We start from the raw sequence: 19,244 nt of genomic DNA, 5'->3' as shown, positions 1-19,244 counted from the left end.
AACTTAAAATTTGTGACTATCTGATTTGTATATCAGTGAACACACAGAATTATTCCTGACAATAAAAACTTTTGTCTTAGGTTTAGCCCCTGGAAATGTCATTCTCTAAGCTATCTTCTGTCCTCACACAAGGAGACTAAGGGTATGTCTACACTACGGGATTATTCCGATTTTACAGAAACCGGTTTTGTAAAACAGATTGTATAAAGTCGAGTGCACGCAGCCACACTAAGCACATTAATTCGGCGGTGTGCGTCCATGTACCGAGGCTAGCGTGAATTTCCGGAGCGTTGCACTGTGGGTAGCTATCCCGTAGCTATCCCATAGTTCCTGCAGTCTCCCCCGTCCATTGGAATTCTGGGTTGAGATCCCAATGCAAAAACAGTGTCGCTGGTGCTTCTGGGTAAATGTCATCACTCAATCCTTCCTCCGTGAAAGCAACGGCAGACAATCATTTCGCGCCCTTTTTCCCTGGATTGGGAGCTCAGCCAAGAATGCAAATGCTTTTCAGAGACTGCAGGGACTGTGGGATAGCTGGAGTCCTCAGTACCCCCTCCCTCCCTCCATGAGCGTCCATTTGATTCTTTGGCTTTCCGTTACGCTTGTCACACAGCACTGTGCTGTGGCCTCTGTCTATAAAAGCCTGGAGATTTTTTCAAATGCTTTGTCATTTCGTCTTCTGTAACGGAGCTCTGATAGAACAGATTTGTCTCCCCATACAGTGATCAGATCCAGTATCTCCTGTACGGTCCATGCTGGAGCTCTTTTTGGATTTGGGACTGCATCGCCACCTGTGCTGATCAGAGCTCCACGCTGGGCAAACAGGAAATGAAATTCAAAGGTTCTCGGGGCTTTTCCTGTCTACCTGGCCAGTGCATCCGAGTTCAGATTGCTTTCCAGAGTGGTCACAATGGTGCACTGTGGGATACCACTCAGAGGCCGATACTGTCGATTTGCGGCCACACTAACCCTAATCCGACATGGCAATACCGATTTCAGCGCTACTCCTCTCGTCGGGGAGGAGTACAGAAATCAGTTTAAAGAGCCCTTTATATCGATATAAAGGGCCTCGTTGTGTGGACGGGTGCAGGGTTAAATCGGTTTAACGCTGCTAAATTCGGTTTAAACGTGTAGTGTAGACCATGCCTAAGAAGTGTTGTCTGATTCATGCTAGCATCCTGGATTGTATAATGCTATACCAGGCATTGTTAATCTTGCACACACACACCCCATACACACACACACTAATCAAACACTATTCAGATTTATAATATTTGACTTAATAATGCTGACTAGGAACACTCTATGTGAATACCTGTGCCTCAGACTTTGGGAGAGTTCAGATTTAGAGCCTCTCAGCCGCATGGACCTGATTCTGCTCTTACTTTCAGCACTTTTGCAGCACTGTGACTCCACTGATTTCAGAAGAGTTATATCTGATTTATGCCACTGTAACTGAGAGGAGAAATGGGCCCTGTGACTCCAGACTCAATAATGGGACTAACCAAAACATAGTCCAAACACCCACAAATGAGGTTGCATGTGGTATGAAGGAAGAACTTCCCCCTAATTTTCCAGGTGCAAGGCTAAGGAGTTACCAGAATAAGGCTTGATTTTGAGGGGCTGAGTTGAAGCTCATTAGAAGTTGCAAGCACTCAGCTCTTCTTGCCATCTGGCCGATAGTGTCTAGCTCTTGGTTGTCCATTTTAAAAGAAGTTATGCTGAAATCTAAGGGTCAAGTCGTGTGTGATACTGAGCACCTTCAACAGCCACTGACTTTGCTGGTAACTAAGGGTGCCAGCACCTGGCAGGAAGCACTCAGCACCTTGTAGAATCAGGCCCATAGAGCATAATCAGTATGCTCACAGGTAGAGTTGTGCATTGCACCTAGAAATGAGGGACAAGCTCCAAAAGGGAACAGGCTGGTTTTAAATTACGGTGATACCAGCTTGAATCAATTTCAAGGAATTTGGCAAATTAGTATGATAGAAACGAGTTCCTGTAGGAATACAAGGAATATTGGACTAAAACTCATTAAGCTGTAAATTGTTAACTATCATGACTGCAAAGTGTGGCACATATGATACGCACTATTCCCTGCTCAGTTTGTATGCTGCTTTCTCATCCCTCAACTTTTTCACCATGTTGGCTTCCTGCTTATGAATATACAGTATTCTTTTTATTACAGTCCTTCTTTGTTGACCACAACAGCCGTGCTACCACTTTCATCGATCCCAGGATCCCACTTCAAAATGGCCGTCTCCCTAATCATCTGACTCACAGGCAGCATCTCCAACGACTTCGCAGCTACAGTGCTGGAGAGGTAACTAAAGCATTAAGACCCCTTCCTAAATATATGGTATATCTGCTAGAGAAGTGGTTCTGAACTGGGGGCACACAGAGATCTTCCAGGGAGTACATCAATTCATCTTGATCTTTATCTAGTTTTCTAACTGGCTGCATAAAAAGCACTAGCAAAGTCAGTACAAACTAAAATTTCATACAGGCAATGACTTGTTTACACTGCTCTATATAGTACACTCTGAAATGTAAGTACAGTATTTACATTCCAAGTGATTTATTTTATAATGATGTGGTAAAAACGAGAAAGTAAGCAATTTTTCAAGTGTGCTGTGACACTTCTGTATTTTTATGTCTGATTTTGTAAGCAAGTAGTTTTTAAGTGAGGTGAAACTTGGGGTACACAAGACAAATCAGCCTCCTGAAAGTGGTACAGTAGTGTGGAAAGGTTGAGAGCCACTATGCTAGAGCACATGATGGTTCTTATTTTTAGCTTTTAAGAAGCAGATGCATCTTAAAAGTGTTTGGAATTTCACCCCAGTAATCCCATTTGGCCAAAGAAAAATCTCAGCCCTATTTACTGTTCTCCTCTCAGCTCCTTAATCTTAGTGTCCCTGAACCCTGAGTTCTCCTTTTCTCCTCACAAGTCTTCATGCTATCAGCCCTGTATCTGCCACTTCCTTGATACTGACTCTGCTGACCCACTCATTCATGCATTTGTCACTTCATGCCTTGAACATTGAAACTCCTTTCCCATGGCCTCCCAAAGTCACTTGTATCCAAATTCCAGCCTATTCAGAATGCTACAGCACACCTATATATTCCACAGTATACCCAGCAGTACTTCACCCTCAACCTGAAAACCTCCTTTGCCTCTGAATCTGCTACGGACTCACTCACCATGTGTTTAAAGCCCTTCGTGGCCATGCTCCAACTACCTCTGTGATATCATCTCTTCCTATACTCTCAGCTGCTCTCTTTGCTCTGCCAGTTATGGCTTCTTTCCATCCCCCACCCACCTGTGCTTCCACTGTCTCAGCTACTGTCTATAGTTCAGTCTGCTCACTTCCCTCTGGCTTATATTGGGCCTGATCCTCCACTGGAATAAATTGGAATAGCTCCATCACCAGGAGAAGGTCTGGACCATTAATGACAGCCCTTCACCACTCTTAATCTATTGCTCTCCTATACTCAGACACCTTCTTATTGTAACATCCATTGTTGTAACTTGGGTGTGTTCTGAGGCACCTGTAGGACATCCACAAAATAAAGTGACACTTGACTGTGCAAGAGGAAGACTTGGGGGGAAAGAGAAGTACCATAAAGGCAAAGAAAGCTTGAGATCACATGATGCTGCCCTAGCGTGGACAGCAGATGCATTTGGGATAGTGCAACAGAATGCAGACATGCGAGGAATAACAGCACCATTCTATCCGACACCTGTCTTTTGCACACTTTAAAATGTCCCGTATATCTGAAGGGTTTTAATAGATTGTTTTGTGGCTTTTTATCTTTCAAAAGATAGTGGCTTCATATTTCTTTCTTACTAGAGTATTCATCAAACTGTCTGTCAATAGCAGGCTGTAGACATTTGACCTTCTCTAATGCAAATCAACCAAACTGATAAGACAATGGAAATAGATTTTGAAGGAAGACGCAGTGTTTGAGGTTCTGGCCCAGGCTTTAATAAAATTAAGGCATCCAATACAATTATGGCCTGACAGTTCAGCAACTCACGGTGACACTGGTATCTAATAAGATAATGTCTCTAGCTTGTGTAGTAGTGTGTGCTGAGGTGTGTTTCCATGCTGCTAGATTACAGGCGATAGGCTTTATGATACTGAAATCTTTTCAAATAATCTTTTATCTGTTGCATGGAGATAACATTCCCCACTGCACAGTGTGGAGGGGATGACGGGAGCATAAATCCCACTCCAGGCTCAAATGATAGTGGAGGCCAGGATGCTAAAGCACCAGCATTTCTCTCCCACCTGCAGAACTGCACATGGTAGAGGCCCTTTAGGGTTTCAGGGGAGGATGGGGGAACAAGTTGGGAGTGGGTCCCAACCAGGGGAACAGCTGTTGTATTTATCATCCTCTCCCAGAAAACCAGCAGGAAAATTCCTAGGGGAGTTAATATTGACCCTATCAGTGCTAACTCCAGCAGGATCATGCTGTGCCATCCCGCCCCCTTGGAGTGGCTGTTTTGGACTAGTGGGTGGGATTGGAGGCAATAACAGCACTGCTCCTGAGGTATCACTACCGGTAGGGGGGAGAGAGCACTGGAGGGTTGTGTGGATTTCCCCATCATGGGTGAATAGGGCAACGTATGTTTTTTTTCAAATGTTCACATAAATTTGTCAATTAATTTGCTTCTGTCATGCCTACTACCCTGACTTAGCGATCGATTTCTGCCAACACCCTAGCACTGAATTTTGCTGTTCGCAGTGTTGTTGTAGCCATGTTGGTGCCAGGATATTAGAGAGACAAAGTGGGTGGGATAATATCTTTTATTGGACCAACCTCTTTCGGTGAAAAAGACAAGCTTTTGAGCCACACAGAGCTGAAGAAAACCTGACCTGAAGAAGAGGCCTGTGTCACTCGGAAGCTTGTCTCTTTCCCCAGCAGAAGATGGTCCAATAAAAGATATTCCCTCACCCACCTTCCATCTATAATTGAGTTTTGCTGCCATGCCTGGTTCACAAAAAGCAAATCTGAAAGTTGTGCACATAGTACTGCATGCTAGTGGAAGCATTTGCACTGGAAGTGCTTCCACATTCATCCATCCAGGGAACAGAAACAATGGCATGTAACTTACTTGCCAAACCTCACAGACACATGCAGCTCATATATCAAGGACTGGCAGAGAACTATCCACTATAAATCCATAATGTTGTTTAAGAGAAAGAGACAGAGGAAAAAAACCCAGATGAAACAGTCTAATACTGTTAAGTAATGAGAATACTGTTGAATACTGTTAATACATTTGAGGAAATTGCAAACTATTCCTAGGGTCTGATGCCCAATGGAAAGACTCCCATTGACTTTTGTGGGCTTTGGATCAGGCTCTAAAAGCCCACTCTTTACAGAGCAGAAGACTCTAGCGCCAAAACAAATTTACCAAGAGCAAAAGGTTTCATACCATGATAGCTGTTGTTAATATAAATGGGATATGTTTTTGTCCTATAAATCATGCCCATAGGGAAATCCCAGACTCACTTAGGTTTGAGAGAGAGGAACAACATGTCAAAACATGCTTCCCCCTGGCCACTTGCCAGCTGCTTGAAGTTCTGCTGGCTCCTCTGCTGAGTAGCAAGGAGAACCATCTAAACAGCAGGAGAGAAGCAAACTGGAGATTTTAAAAATCTGTCAGCATCAATTAAATAAATCAACTGTTTCTCATCCTCCTCCTCAACTTAATGAAGGGCAATTGTGGTCTTTGCACTGAGAGTAAAGGATAGGGATATAATTAATGCCAGTCAGCATGGCTTTATGGAAAATAGGTCTTGATTTCATTCTTTGATGTGATTAGATGTTTGATAAATGTAACTGCATAGAGGTAATGGACTTAGAATTTTGTAAGGCATTTGATTTCGTACCACACAACATTCTGCTTAAATTAGCGCTACACAATATCAATAAAGCACACATAAAGTGGATTAAAAACCGGCTAAAAATGACAGATCTCAAAAAGTAGTTGTCCATGGGGAATCATCATTGAATGGGGGAAGGATGTTCTAATGGGGCTCCTTGGAGATCAGTACTAGGCCCACGACTGTTCAACATGTTCATCAGTGATGTAGAAGTAAATATAAAATCACCACTGATAAAATATGTGGACAACACAAAGATTGACGGAGTGGTATATAGTTATGAGGACTGAGTAGTCCTACAGAACGATCAGGATCACATAAGAAGCTGGGCCTATTCAAGCAAAATGCATTTTAATGCAGCCAAATGGCAAGTTATACATCTAGGAACAAGGAGTGCAGGCTATACCTACAGCATGGGGGGCTATATCTAAAAAAAACAGTGACTCTGAAAAAGGATTTAGGGTGATAGTGGAAAAGCAACTGAACAAGAACTCCAGTGCGATGCTTTGGCAAAGAGGGCTAAATTAATCCTTTGATGTATAAGCAGGGGAGTAGTGAGTAGGAGTGGGGAGGTGATTTTACTTCTATATTTGGCACTGCTGAGACAGATACTGGTGTACAGTTCAGGTGTCCACATTTTTAAAAGGATTTAGAAAAACTAGAAATGGTACAGAAAAGAGCCACAAAAATTATTAGTGAGCTGGAGAAAATGCCTTGCAGTAGAAGGGTTAAAAGCAGTGTTTCTCAAACTGGGGTCGCCGCTTGTGTAGGGAAAGCCCCTGGCGGGCCGGGCCGGTTTGTTTACCTGCCCCATCCACAGGTCCGGCCAATCGCAGCTCCCACTGGCCACGGTTCACAGCTGCAGGCCAATGGGGGCTGCTGGAAGCGGCGGCCAGTAAGTCCCTTGGCCCACACTGCTTCCAGCAGCTCCCATTGGCCTGGAGCAGTGAACTGCGGCCAGTGGGAGCCACGATCGGCCGGACCTGCGGACGGGTCAGGTAAACAAACCGCCCCATCCCGCCAGGGGCTTTCCCTCCACAAGCGGCAACCCCAGTTTGAAAAACACTGGTTAAAAGCTTGCAAGGTTCAGTATAGTTGCCCCTTGAATCAAAACGTCACGTTTTAGCATCTCAAATGTACTTCTAAATTAAGCCTCCCTTATGAGATTGGAACATACAAATATGACTTCCCGATTAAAGTCAGCTTTCTTCACCTTCATATGTAAATAGCATTCTCTGGAAAACTTAGAGATAATAATTATACAGCTTTTATTGATGGGTCACTATTGTTTCTAAGCTCTTCCATACAAACCCGTACCACAACTGCCAGCAGACAGACCTTTCCAAAAGGCACCTTCCTCCTTAATCTGTGCCTCATATTTCATATAAAAACATATTGTAAATATTCTGGAACACCTTCCTATTCCTATTCCACTCCACAAAATTGATTGACTCAAAAATTGTTCTCTCATATTCCTGTTTTTCTGTTGCAGTGAAGTATCTTCCTAAATTAAAGACCTTTGTAAAGGTTTTTGATGTCCATTTTTAAGCTTCTTGATCTTCAGTAGCATTATGTAGGTTATCCTGTAAAATTTCTACAATTTTGGGTGCAAGGGCATCCATTTGCCCCTTTCTGCAGAGCAAAAAGGTCAAAGCTAATCCCAGCTACCCTTTAAAAAACTTAATAGGCCAGATACTCAGCTAGTGTAAATTGGTGGTGTTCTATTGAAGTCAACAGCTAAAGACTAGAGGACAGTCTGTGCCTAGAATCCTGCTACACCTCCAGAAATCAAAACAGATCAGTAGCAGTGGTGAAGTGTCACCATTCTCCCCAGTTGGCTTCCCTTCTGGAATGGCCACTGCCATTGTATGTTGACAGGGCATACTAGATCTTATAAATTTACCTTAAAAACAACAAGTAGGAATTTGAGCCAAAACCAGTGGCCACCCATGGTGGAGAGGCACCAGAGGGAGTAGATGGATTTTGCATGCTCACCACCTCAAACAGCGATGGACAGATGGCAGAACTCAAATGGGAAGTAGATGTACATTTCTAGTGATGACTGCAATAAATCACAAATTCAGAGTCCAAAGAAGAAAGAAGAGAAGCTGCTATGGTGGATTTGGGCACTGAAGGAGTTCTCTGCTATCTGGTTGCAATCTACAAGGGGAAACGCAAGGCTGTTTAAGGTGTATAAATCTGTCAAGTTGTCCAGCACTAGTTGAGTCAGGATGCTAAATCATTAGCACTGTCACTTTTTAAAACACTGGAAAATAATCTGATAATCTGAGTTAATTGATTCAATTAGAAAGGACAGTCAATACTATTGTAATTAAATGATTAATTGGAGCTATTAATTGTCCTATATATGGCTAAAAACAGAAAGAGGGAGAATAGATAAAAGAGAAGAGGAAAGCTAATTAGATGATTTGGAATTTTCCTGCTACCTAGTCATAGCTACAGATCAAATGGGACCACTTGTGAGAGTAAAACTCTATAATGTGTAAGTGTAATGTCAAGGCCCAAACATGGCAAAGCCCAACCAGTGATGGCTAAGTGATAACAATGGGAGAAGAAGAGGAGTACAACTTACAAAATTGGATGATTTATTCTGCTTGCATGTGTATCTGGTTAGTTCTGATTCTTAATTTTATTTGTCTTGTACTATTTGTTTTCTCTACAGTGTTTTGTTTCCTTTTAAGTCATTTTTTCCATTCCTCCCCGCCCACATGTACATCCCCTTCATCTCTTTCTGGTTTGGGAAAATAGGATCAGGTACGTGGGCTGGAGCAAAGCGGTAGAAAGCTAATAGGAGGAAGTGAATTATGAGAGGGGATATCAAGACGAGGACTGGCTCAGTAAGGCTGTTACCGGCACAGGCTGGTGAGGAAAAGACATGGTGGTGAGGCGTGAGAGGGAGAAGGAGGCAAAGGGACTAGGAAGAGGAATTAGCACAGCATGGGCACAAAGGAGGGAAATTGTCCTATAAATGCATGAAAATAACCTTAACAAAACTTGTGAGCTCCTCAAGGTCTTGAGGAATGGGACAATGAAGGCAGAAATGGTACATTGCATCTCCCTGTGTCTTCAGAACAACTGTAGGGTTAGATAAAGTTGTTTATGATGAGAGGTGGCTTTCTTATAGCCAAACTTTTCATTACCCCCATGCAGCTTTCCAAAATCATTGGCCCAATAAATGTTTAAAATAGCAACAATCCGCACAAGATTAGTTGTTGCTTAATGTAATTACATCCTAGATGACTTCCTGGAGAGCTAAGTAGTAAACTTGCCTTTAAAAACAAGATGAATTTTACCAAGATTATCACACCAGTACATTAAACACTTTGGGCCTGATCCTTTTCTCGCTGACACTGGGGTAAATTGAGAGTAACTCCACTGAAATCAGTAGCATGGATCCATGTAAAACTGGTGTAAGTGAGATCAAAAGCAGGCAATTTCTTATGGTGGAAAAAAATGTACAATATGCTGTAGCAGCAGTGTTGTGTTTTCAATTACAATACATTTAATTAGTGTATTGAGTTAGTGCCAAGGTTTTTTTCTCGTTTAAGGTGTATTGTCTAGTGCTCACTACCTATGTTTTATATGTTACAAATATGACTTGTTAGTCACATTTAGATGCTCGGTTTTCATTTATAGCCACTCAGAAGACCTGATATTTGGCAGTAATACTGAAATCTGATTGGCATTGGCCAGAGCTTGGATTCAAAGCTAAGAATCTAAAATACTGGAATATGGGCAATTTCTTTCTGAAGTTATTGCCAAGCACTACAATTTGTTGAATAAGAAATAAGCAACTATCACCTCAGCATTTTGGGAATTGGTGTTTTCATGCATCTTTGGCCTGATTCTGATTTCTCTCACACTGATTTGTTATCCGTGTAATTCCATTAGCTTCAGTATAGAGTTACTTTGGATTAACACACATGTAAGTGAGAGAGAATTCAGGCTACATTCTATTTTCTCCCTTTTATTATTATTTTTTTGGCAGAGGTTTACACATTTGTTCAGGGAGTAAGCCCTATCTCCTCTAAGAAAATTGCCCATTGCTGGCAGTATCTGTCAGCAATCTGTCAATACTTATGCTATCTTCACTATCTGAACACCTCCCCCAAACCTTAATGTATTTATCTTCACAACATCCCTGTGATGTACAGAAGTACTATTATTCCTATTTTACAGATGGGGAACTGAGATGCAGAGAGACTGAGGGCTTGTCTACACAGGAACACTCAAAAATTGATCCAAATTAACTAACAATGTGAATTTAAAGTGGATTAGTTAAATTGCATTTAACCCCTATATTAGTACTTTAATTCAGAATTAAAGTAGCCTTAATTTGGTTTACATTAGAAGTGAATTAAAATAAGCCAAATTAAGACCACTTTAATTCTGAATAAGGGTGTTCATACAGGGCTTTAGTGCAGTTTAAATTCACACCTTTAATTAATTTGGATTAATTTTCATGAGTGTCCTTGTGTAGACAAACCCTAAGAACCAGATTTACAAAGGTATTTATGCTCCTAAAAGTTCCGATAGATGTCTAATGGGATTTACAAAAGAACCTAAGCAGGTTAGGCACTTCACTCCCATTGAAGTCAGTGGGAGTTCAGTGGCTAACTTGTCTAGGTGCTTTCTTTTAAATCCCACTAGGCATCTATCTGCATCTTTAGGAACCGAAATATCTTTGTATACTTGGCCATAGGTGATTTGCCCCAGGTCACACAGGAAGTCTGTGGCAGAGCAGGGAATGGCTCCTCCTCCCCTCACACCTTTCAAACTGGTGTTGGAAACTGTTTGGCTGCCAGTATGGACAAACCAAAACCATTTTCAACACCACTGCAGAAAATATTATTGAAATTATGTGAAATATGTCCTCAGTCATGCTTTTGATGGCAGTGTTTGTTATCAGCTTGTCATGCTGGCAGCTTTTTTCAACAGTTGGAAAAAATCCAGGGCAAAGCATAGCTGACAATCACTGTCGACAGTGGGTCATTTTCCTGATGTAGACAAGGCCCAAACCAGGGACAGTGTTGGATGCGTACTGCTTCTGTTTATCCACACTTTGGATATACAGAAGCAGTGCATACGCATGCCTCTTATATATATTCATGCAAGTTACTCACATTCACTGTTGGGAGAATATTACCCCTTTCTGTTCTGATATATCTTTTCTTCATGTTATTACAACAATAATTTCCACCCCAGTATGCCAAATGAATATTTTAGAACCAAATTAAAGAAAAGTGTCCTTAATTTTTTTACTCAAAAAATTGCACAAACACCTGTTTCTACGTGTATGTGGTATTTGCATATGCAAATTTAATAATTGAATGCAAAGGCCTGCTCTACACTTAAAAACTTGACTTGCATAGCGAGGTTAATGAGGGATGTGACTTTTTACTAATACTGTTATGCCTACAAAAGATGCAGTTATACTGATATAAGGCACTTTATAAGGCACGTGTAGTTTATATTACTTTGTCGGACTGGAATAAGTTATATACCTCTATGAGCACATATTTACCAGTATAACTGCATCGACACTGGGGAAGGGAGGAATTGCTGCTCTAACTATGCTGGCACAGCTAAAGAGGCAAATTTGTATAGTTTAGACAAGGACATAGTGTGCATCCATTTGCAAACCCAGAATTATATGCCTCTTTGAAGCTGAACAAAAACTTGACCACCAGAATGCAAAGCCATTCCTTTTTCATGAAAACTTGTGCCTAAACTATTTCTACGGTATTTATATGCATGTTGTTGATTCCATGTGTAATTTCTCTAGACTGGGACTATGCAGCATATATCACAGCTTTAGAATATGATGTTGAAAACTCTGTCCCATAACAGTAAAAATAATAAAAAATTGTTCCCTAAACTGAATCTCATGACTCTGGATTAAAGTCACAGAAGTAAAAAGACATAATAAAAGTTTTTATTGACTAATATGTAGCTAAATGTCTAGTTACAACACTTCTTTCTTTCCTTCTTTCATTCTAGGCATCGGAAGTCTCCCGGAATAGAGGCATTTCTCTGTTGACCAGACCAGGCAACAGCCTAGTAACAGCTATTCGAAACCAGCACCATCATGAGTCATTACCTCTGGGTAAGTAGGGCCTCCTATTCTTTCTTTCTAGTGGGGCTCCTCAGGAACTGGTTTAGGACCATTCAACTATCATATCCCTTATCTAGCTCTCTACCAGCTCTTCCTTAATGAGGAGCCAGGGAATATTATATTGATGGTGATCACATTATATTACTGTGTGCTTTATTCTGTATGCTGTATTATCACAATTTGACAAGTAATTTTCAGTAGCACAGTTGTCATCATCTCCAAAAGTGTCACTTGCTGCTAGAGTAAAGAAAAGCCTCTGTGGTCTTTATCTATTCCAGCTTACAATGACAAGATTGTTGCATTTCTACGTCAACCAAACATTTTTGAGATGCTGCAGGAGCGTCAGCCAAGCTTGGCCAGGAACCATGCACTCAGGTACTGATCTGTTCCAAGTTACTATGAACAGTCTCTTTAATCCTGTCCCCTGCTGGCTTTGGAGCCAGCCGATAGGGTGTTCCATGGGGCCTGGAAAGAAAGAAAGAAATCCTCTCCCTCCAGACCACAGGGTGGTCGTTATACCACTCCATGGCCATTGCTGCAGCCAGGAAGTAGCAATTCATGATGCTGATGCTTCTACACCACATGCTCTGTAAGGGCACTGGCTGTACATCTCTACAGCAATGGATCCACTGGCCTCACTCCCACTTCTCCTGTGGCCTTACCTGGCCCTACTATTCAAACTCTGCTACAGGGACATCCAAGGAGCTAGCTTTGCATGAGCTTCTCATATTCAATTCTAACCAATAGCAGAGGAGAAGGGGGGGAGCAGGATTGACCCCATAATGCTTATAAAAGTAACTGTCAAATAACTTTATGTTTTGTCATTCGCATTAATATATAGCAATGAGAACAAAAGGTCAGTGGGGAAGTTGATGGGACCTAGGCTCCAAAGTCACTTAGGTGCTTTGAAAATTTCACCTTTTCTGTGCACAGTATAAATGTGTAGACCCAGGTCCTTCACTATGGATGAGGAGTGTACAGTGCAGCTCACCATTGCCCCACTCTTGAACCTGCTGCTATGATGGTCCCCATCATAAAGTACCAACATATCAGATAGCAGCTGCCAGTGGCCCCCAGGAGCCCAGAACAGCATCCGGGGATCAGTGGGACACAGGGCAGTCCAGCCACTCCCTCTTTGCATGAATCACATCTCCAAAGTCAGTATGAAATCCTCTAAGGGTATGTGTAGACTGCAATTAAAAACCCATGGCTGGCCTATGCCAGTTGACTTGGGCTTCCAGGGCTCAGGCTGTGGGGCTGTTTCACTGCAGTGTAGACTTCTTGTCTTGGGCTGCAGCCTGAGGTCTGGGATCCTCCGATCTCGCAGGGTCCTAAAGCCTGCAGGATTCCCCAGCCCTGAGGTGAACCTGTTACCTCAAACAATGGATTTTGGGATATCCCTATAATAATCTGCCTATCGGCCTCATAGTCTGTTCTTCACGAGGTATGAATTTCTGGGGTTGTTAAGGAAACAGTAAAGGACACGGATATAACCTTCCGATAGATTGATTGACACAGGCAGTATATCTTCCAAAACAAAGTATCTTATTATTACAGTAACTAAAAATCCCTAATACAGTGTAATCTAAAAATTCTAAATAAGACACAGACCCTTATTGCAAATTAAGAGAACATTCAAACCACAATAGCATACAGTTTAAATGATTCTAAGAGAAGCGCTTTGCTACAGATGGCCAGTTTGTAACAAATCTCTGACCACAGGTTTTAAATTATACTTTTAAGTTTTACATAAGTAAAATACAATTAAAACACACACATTTCAAGCATACACATATTAAATACTATGCTAGACTACACAACACTAAAAATTATATTTAAAAACTGGCAGGCTTACTTTATAAATTCTTTGGTATCGTTCTTTAGTTACTATTGCTGCTCAGCTCTGCTTCTCTGCTACTGTTGCAGTTTATTCTCAGTCAACTCCTGTGATGGGTTGTCACCCCCGGGGTGCAGTCTGGGAGCCATGGGAACCTCTGTGGGCTCTAACTCCCGCAGCTGGGTGGGCTTCTTTCACACTGCTTTGTTGGAGATCCAGCCTCACCAGACCCTGTTATCACCCAACATGACAGCAGGTGGCGCCACATGCCCAACTGAGTTACCTGAGTGCTTTCCCTAAGCCGCTCAAGGACATACAGCCAATTTCCCAGCTCCCCCACTTTGCACCTCTGCTGGAGTATAAACCCAGAATTATACCATCTTACACTGCTCAGGGATCTGTACAATGGAAGCTCATTAATATAGTTTGCCTTCCCCTCAATCTGTGGGAAAGATATGCACAACAAGCTTGTGTTAACCAAACTGAGATTTTGCCCCTGACACTTCACTCAAAATACACTGGTTAAGATAAAGCATAAAACAACGTTATTAACAACAGAAAGATAGATTTTAAGTGATTATAAGTGATAGCAAACAGATCAAAGCAGATTACCTATCAAATAAACAAAAACACAAACTACCCTTAATATACTAGTTAGGATTTGAATTAGCAATTTCTCACCTTGACTGTTGATACAAGCAGTCCACCAAGTTTCCATACACAGGCTAGAAATCCTTTTAGCCTGGGACCAGCACTTCCCCCAGTTCAGTCTTTGTTCCTCAGGTGTTTCCAGGAGTTCTCTTGGGTGGGGAGAGAGGCCCTGAGATGATGTCATTCCCCGCCTTCTAGTGTTTTTCCATATGTCGGGAGCTCTTTGTTCCAAACTCAGTTCCCAGTCCAGTTTGTGGAAAAATACAGGTACCAAAATGGAGTTCAGTGTTATGTGGTCTGATCACATGCCCTTGCACGCCTTGAGTCATAGCAGCCATTACTTACAGGGTTGCTGAAACATTCCCAGGAAGGCACACCAGGTGGGGGATAAGCTTCTCCTAAGACCTATTGTTTCTCCTAATGGCCCATTTCCTTGAATAGGCCCTTCACAACCAGCTGTCTAGACTGGAAGCATTTTGCCTAGTGGGTGTCATTTAGGTGTAACTACATTTGAAATACATATACATGGTCAATATTCATAACTTCAGATACAAAAATGATACATGCACACAAATAGGGTAATCATATTAAGCAAATCATAACTTTTCCAATGTCACTTCAGAAAACATATCTTGTACCAGATACATCATAATTATGTTTTAATCGTATCACAATCATACAACTATGAAGAATCTGATCTGCAGTGTCACAGCTCCCTTCCTCTGTTCACAGCTCACTCCCAGCAGCTTCTCTATCCTTTGTGCATTACTTATTTTGTTTTAATGTTGCTGATATTGTGGCTGCTGCTGAAGCTGCTGTCTTTGCTGTTGTAAGTGCTTTTATTCATCAGAGCTCTCCTCAGAACTCTAAGCTGTCTTCCAGTAGCTCTTCTTCTTGATTTCCAATCTCTTCATCCAACTTCTCCCGCTTACAGCCTTCCTCACCGGCTCCTCACTGACTAGCTGCCTGCCAGCACAGCCTTTTTTGTATTGTTCTAACACACATTACCTCATCTTCAGCTACCAGAACTGGCCCAAGTTAGGTCAGGCTGGGTCTTCTTGACCTTTCTCCTATCTCTTTCATTCTGCACATGTTCACTGTTGCTGTTTCCTTCAGAGTTATGATTCTACCGACCTCCTCACCTGCTTGTCCCTTTGCCAGGGTGCCAACTTAGCTCTCCTGGGCTCTCTGCCAATTAACTGAACTTTCACCCTGTCTCAATATTGAGCATGCTCAGGGTCTGCAGCATCCATCTTAGGGGGGAGTGACCCCTTTTTCAGGATAGAGATCAGGTGGACAAAGTGAAGGCTGGAGAAATTCTGAGGTAACAAACCTTTCATGGACAGTTATTCTCGATGTAGAACCATAATCCACCAACTGTGAAGTGCCCAGGAAGATCTTGGCCATATAATACCTCTGCACACCAAAAGATACATTTACCATCTAAGAATGAACTTAAATGAGCTAGAGAATGGGCAGCACCAAAAGGCATTTAGTGCCTCTTTGCTTCAGTCTTTACAAACAGAGTTAATTTTTTTACCAGATACTCAACACAATTAATATTAACAACAAGGGAGAAAGAACCAAGCCATGATAGGGAAAGAACAGTTAAAAGAATATTTAGATAAGTTAGATGTATTCAAGCCAGCAGAGCTGGATGAAGTTCCCTCTAGGGTTCTTAAGGAAGTAACTGAAGTAATCTTGGAACCATTAGCAATTGTCTTTGAGAACTCATGGAGAATGGGGTTACTCCTGGATGGGGGCACTACGAGGGGAAGCACAGTTGTGCATGGGGAGCCATAATTTGTACTTTAACAATCATTGGATATATTTGTAATTTTGTGCTTTATTCATTAAAAACACAAAACAACTGCAAAACTTTTTCATGTTCATATTCATCATGTTTCATTCCTCGTGCTTCTCTAAAGAAACAGAAGAGTGTTTTCTCTACTCTCTAATTCCCTTCTTCTCCTTGATCTCTTTTTATAGTTCAGCTGTTGGCCTCCTTGTTTCATGTTCTACATTTCAGATATGTTTTCTCTAGAAGAGTCAAATCCTTGTTAACAGGATGTAAAAAATGAAGAGGTGCCTGAGTTACAGTGGTCACCACTGAAGAGTCAGCATTTGCTAATGGAGTCCATATAGTTATAGTTATTTTCCACAGGTACCCAAGTATAGGGAAGAACTGTGGTATCTGTGGGCACACATTGACAACCCGATGGCCACTATATTTATACCTCAATGGCAAAAATTCGATAAATCAGATATCTCTGCTTACAATTACCATCTTATTCTTCAGAGGTCTTGAGTGAAATCCTGGCTCCATTGAAGACAATGGCAAAATTCCCACTGACTTCAATGGCACCAGAATTTCACCCTTAACTCTAACAGTAGTGCCATGACTAGAGAAGCCCTATATTTTACAGAAACATAGGAACATTATTTACTAAATTGCACTCCCATCTTCACTTCTTTTCTCTGAGAACTTAATAATGTGTTTAAAATTCTTTCCAAAGTAATTAAACCATTTGATGCCATCAAGGTATTTCACCTGTTCCTTTCATCTTATATGAAAGGGGAGAAATGAAAAAAAAAAGAAACAGAATGATCATCTTCTGGAGCTAGATCCTCATTTGGTGTAAATCAGCTTCTATCCATTGGCTTTTATGGAGTGATGCCAATTTATATTAGTTGAGGATCTGGCCCAAGGATTCAATAAATGCAACACTGTAACCAGTGTAACAAAACAGAGAACCTCCACGTTTTCCCGGTGAGATTTCTCTCTGAGAGTTTTGCTGGCCTTGCTGACTGATCATTTACCTATGAACATCAGACAAAGAGTTCTTTGGGTGTTAAAGGATTAGAGCTGCCTCCAGGAAGAATGTAATGCTAATAGATTGAGGGAGAGAATGAAAAATGCCTCCAGTATTTAAGATGTACATTTTTGTAATTGAGAATTTTTATCATCACCATCAAATTATTCTAGACTTTTTTCACTTCTGTAATTTGAGTTCTTATCCCTTAGAGAACAGGAAATGCTTTTATCTCTTTTTCAGCAGAGAACAAAATTGACTAATGATGGGGACTAGACAGCTTTGCGGATATGTAATGAGATTTGTAACAGGATATTGAGCCTTTCACCTCCAGGTCACTGCATTGTTTCCACCTTAGGTCAGTAGTGACTCAAAGCTACTATCAGATGGCTGTTCATCAACTTTTGTGGAATGGGCTTGGTGATCTTAGACAGGTTCCCAGCAGACAAGTGTCCAATTCCTACAGAGCTTGATCCTGCAAGGCATCTAGCATTCTGGCCCCAATGTATCAAAGCATTCAACACATGTTTAGCTGTAGGCATGAGTAGTCCCATTTGACTTAATATTGGAATGAATGATGTCCCACTGGACCACTCACATGCTTAAAGATTGCTTGATCAGTGACAGAATGCTTTGCATATTGCAGGATTGAGCTCCAAACAACCACCTCTATTGGTACTAATTTACACCCAAGTTTATATTCTCAGCAGAGATCCTGGGGATTAAATGGTCATGAAGAATGATTTATTCTTTTTCTCCTTGAAGTAGTCCTTTTATATTTGCATTGAGGCATAAGAATGGCCATACTGGGTCAGACCAAAGGTCCATCTAGCCCAGTATCCTGTCTTCCGACAGTGACCAATGCCAGGTGCCCCTGAGGGGAATGAACAGAAAAGGTAATCATCAAGTGATCCATCCCCTGTCACCCATTCCCTGCTTCTGTCAAACAGGCTAGGGACACTATCCGTGCCCATCCTGGTTAATAGCCATTGATGGACCTATCCTCCATGAATTTATCTAGTTCTTTTTTTAACCCTGTTATAGTCTTGGCCTTTACAACATCCTCTGGCAAGGAGTTCCACAGGTTGACTGTGCGTTCTGTGAAAAAATACTTCCTTTTGTTTGTTTTAGACCTGCTGCCTATTAATTTCATTTGGTGACCCCTAATTCTCATGTTATGAGAAGGAGTAAATAACACTTCCTTATTTACTTTCTCCACACCAGTCACGATTTTATAGACCTCTATCATGTCCTCCATTAGTCATCTCTTTTCCAAGCTGAAAAGTCCCAGTCTTATTAATCTCTCCTCATATGGCAGCCATTCCATACACCTAATCATTTTTGTTGCCCTTTTCTGAACCTTTTCCAATTCCAATATATCTTTTTTGAGATGAGGCGACCACATTTGCACGTAGTATTCAAGATGTGTGCGTACCATCGATTTATATAGAGGCAGTATAATATTTTCTGTCTTATTATCTATCCCTTTCTTAATGATTCCCAACATTCTGTTCACTTTTTTGACTGCCACCGCACATTGACTGGATGTTTTCACAGAACTATCCACAATGATCTCTTTCTTGAACGGTAACAGCTAATTTAGATCCCTTCATTTTATATGTGTAGTTCGGATTATGTTTTCCAATGTGCATTACTTTTCATTTATCAACATGGAATTTCATCTGCCATTTTGTTGCCCATTCACCCAGTTTTGAGAGATCCTTTTGTAGCTCTTCACACTCTGCCTGGGTCTTAACTATCTTGAGTAGTTGTGCATCATCTGCAAATTTTGCCACCTCAGTGTTTACCCCTTTTTCCAGAGGCACACTGGTAGGTCCATTTGATGGTGGTTACAATACTGCTGCCATGCTCTTTGGGTCTGATTCTGATCTTACACGCTGCAGTTTTACACT

At 41.5% G+C, this 19,244-nt stretch overlaps 1 protein-coding gene across 5 annotated transcripts in view; it reads left to right on the top strand.

Moving 5' to 3' along the window:
• Positions 1-19,244, top strand: part of HECW1 (HECT, C2 and WW domain containing E3 ubiquitin protein ligase 1) — a 398,524-nt gene that overhangs the window by 321,220 nt on the left and 58,060 nt on the right. For all 5 annotated transcript variants that reach the window (XM_045008223.1, XM_045008222.1, XM_045008225.1 and 2 more), the window contains 3 exons: positions 2,189-2,323; positions 11,916-12,021; positions 12,309-12,405. In XM_045008223.1, the coding sequence (XP_044864158.1) occupies positions 2,189-2,323; positions 11,916-12,021; positions 12,309-12,405 (338 nt within the window). The remainder of the gene's footprint in view (positions 1-2,188; positions 2,324-11,915; positions 12,022-12,308; positions 12,406-19,244) is intronic.

This window comes from Mauremys mutica, chromosome 2, assembly GCF_020497125.1.
Source record: "Mauremys mutica isolate MM-2020 ecotype Southern chromosome 2, ASM2049712v1, whole genome shotgun sequence".
NCBI lineage: Eukaryota > Metazoa > Chordata > Testudines > Geoemydidae > Mauremys > Mauremys mutica.
The sequence above is the reverse complement of the archived record's forward strand: the minus strand, read 5'-3'. Positions and strand labels throughout refer to the sequence as shown.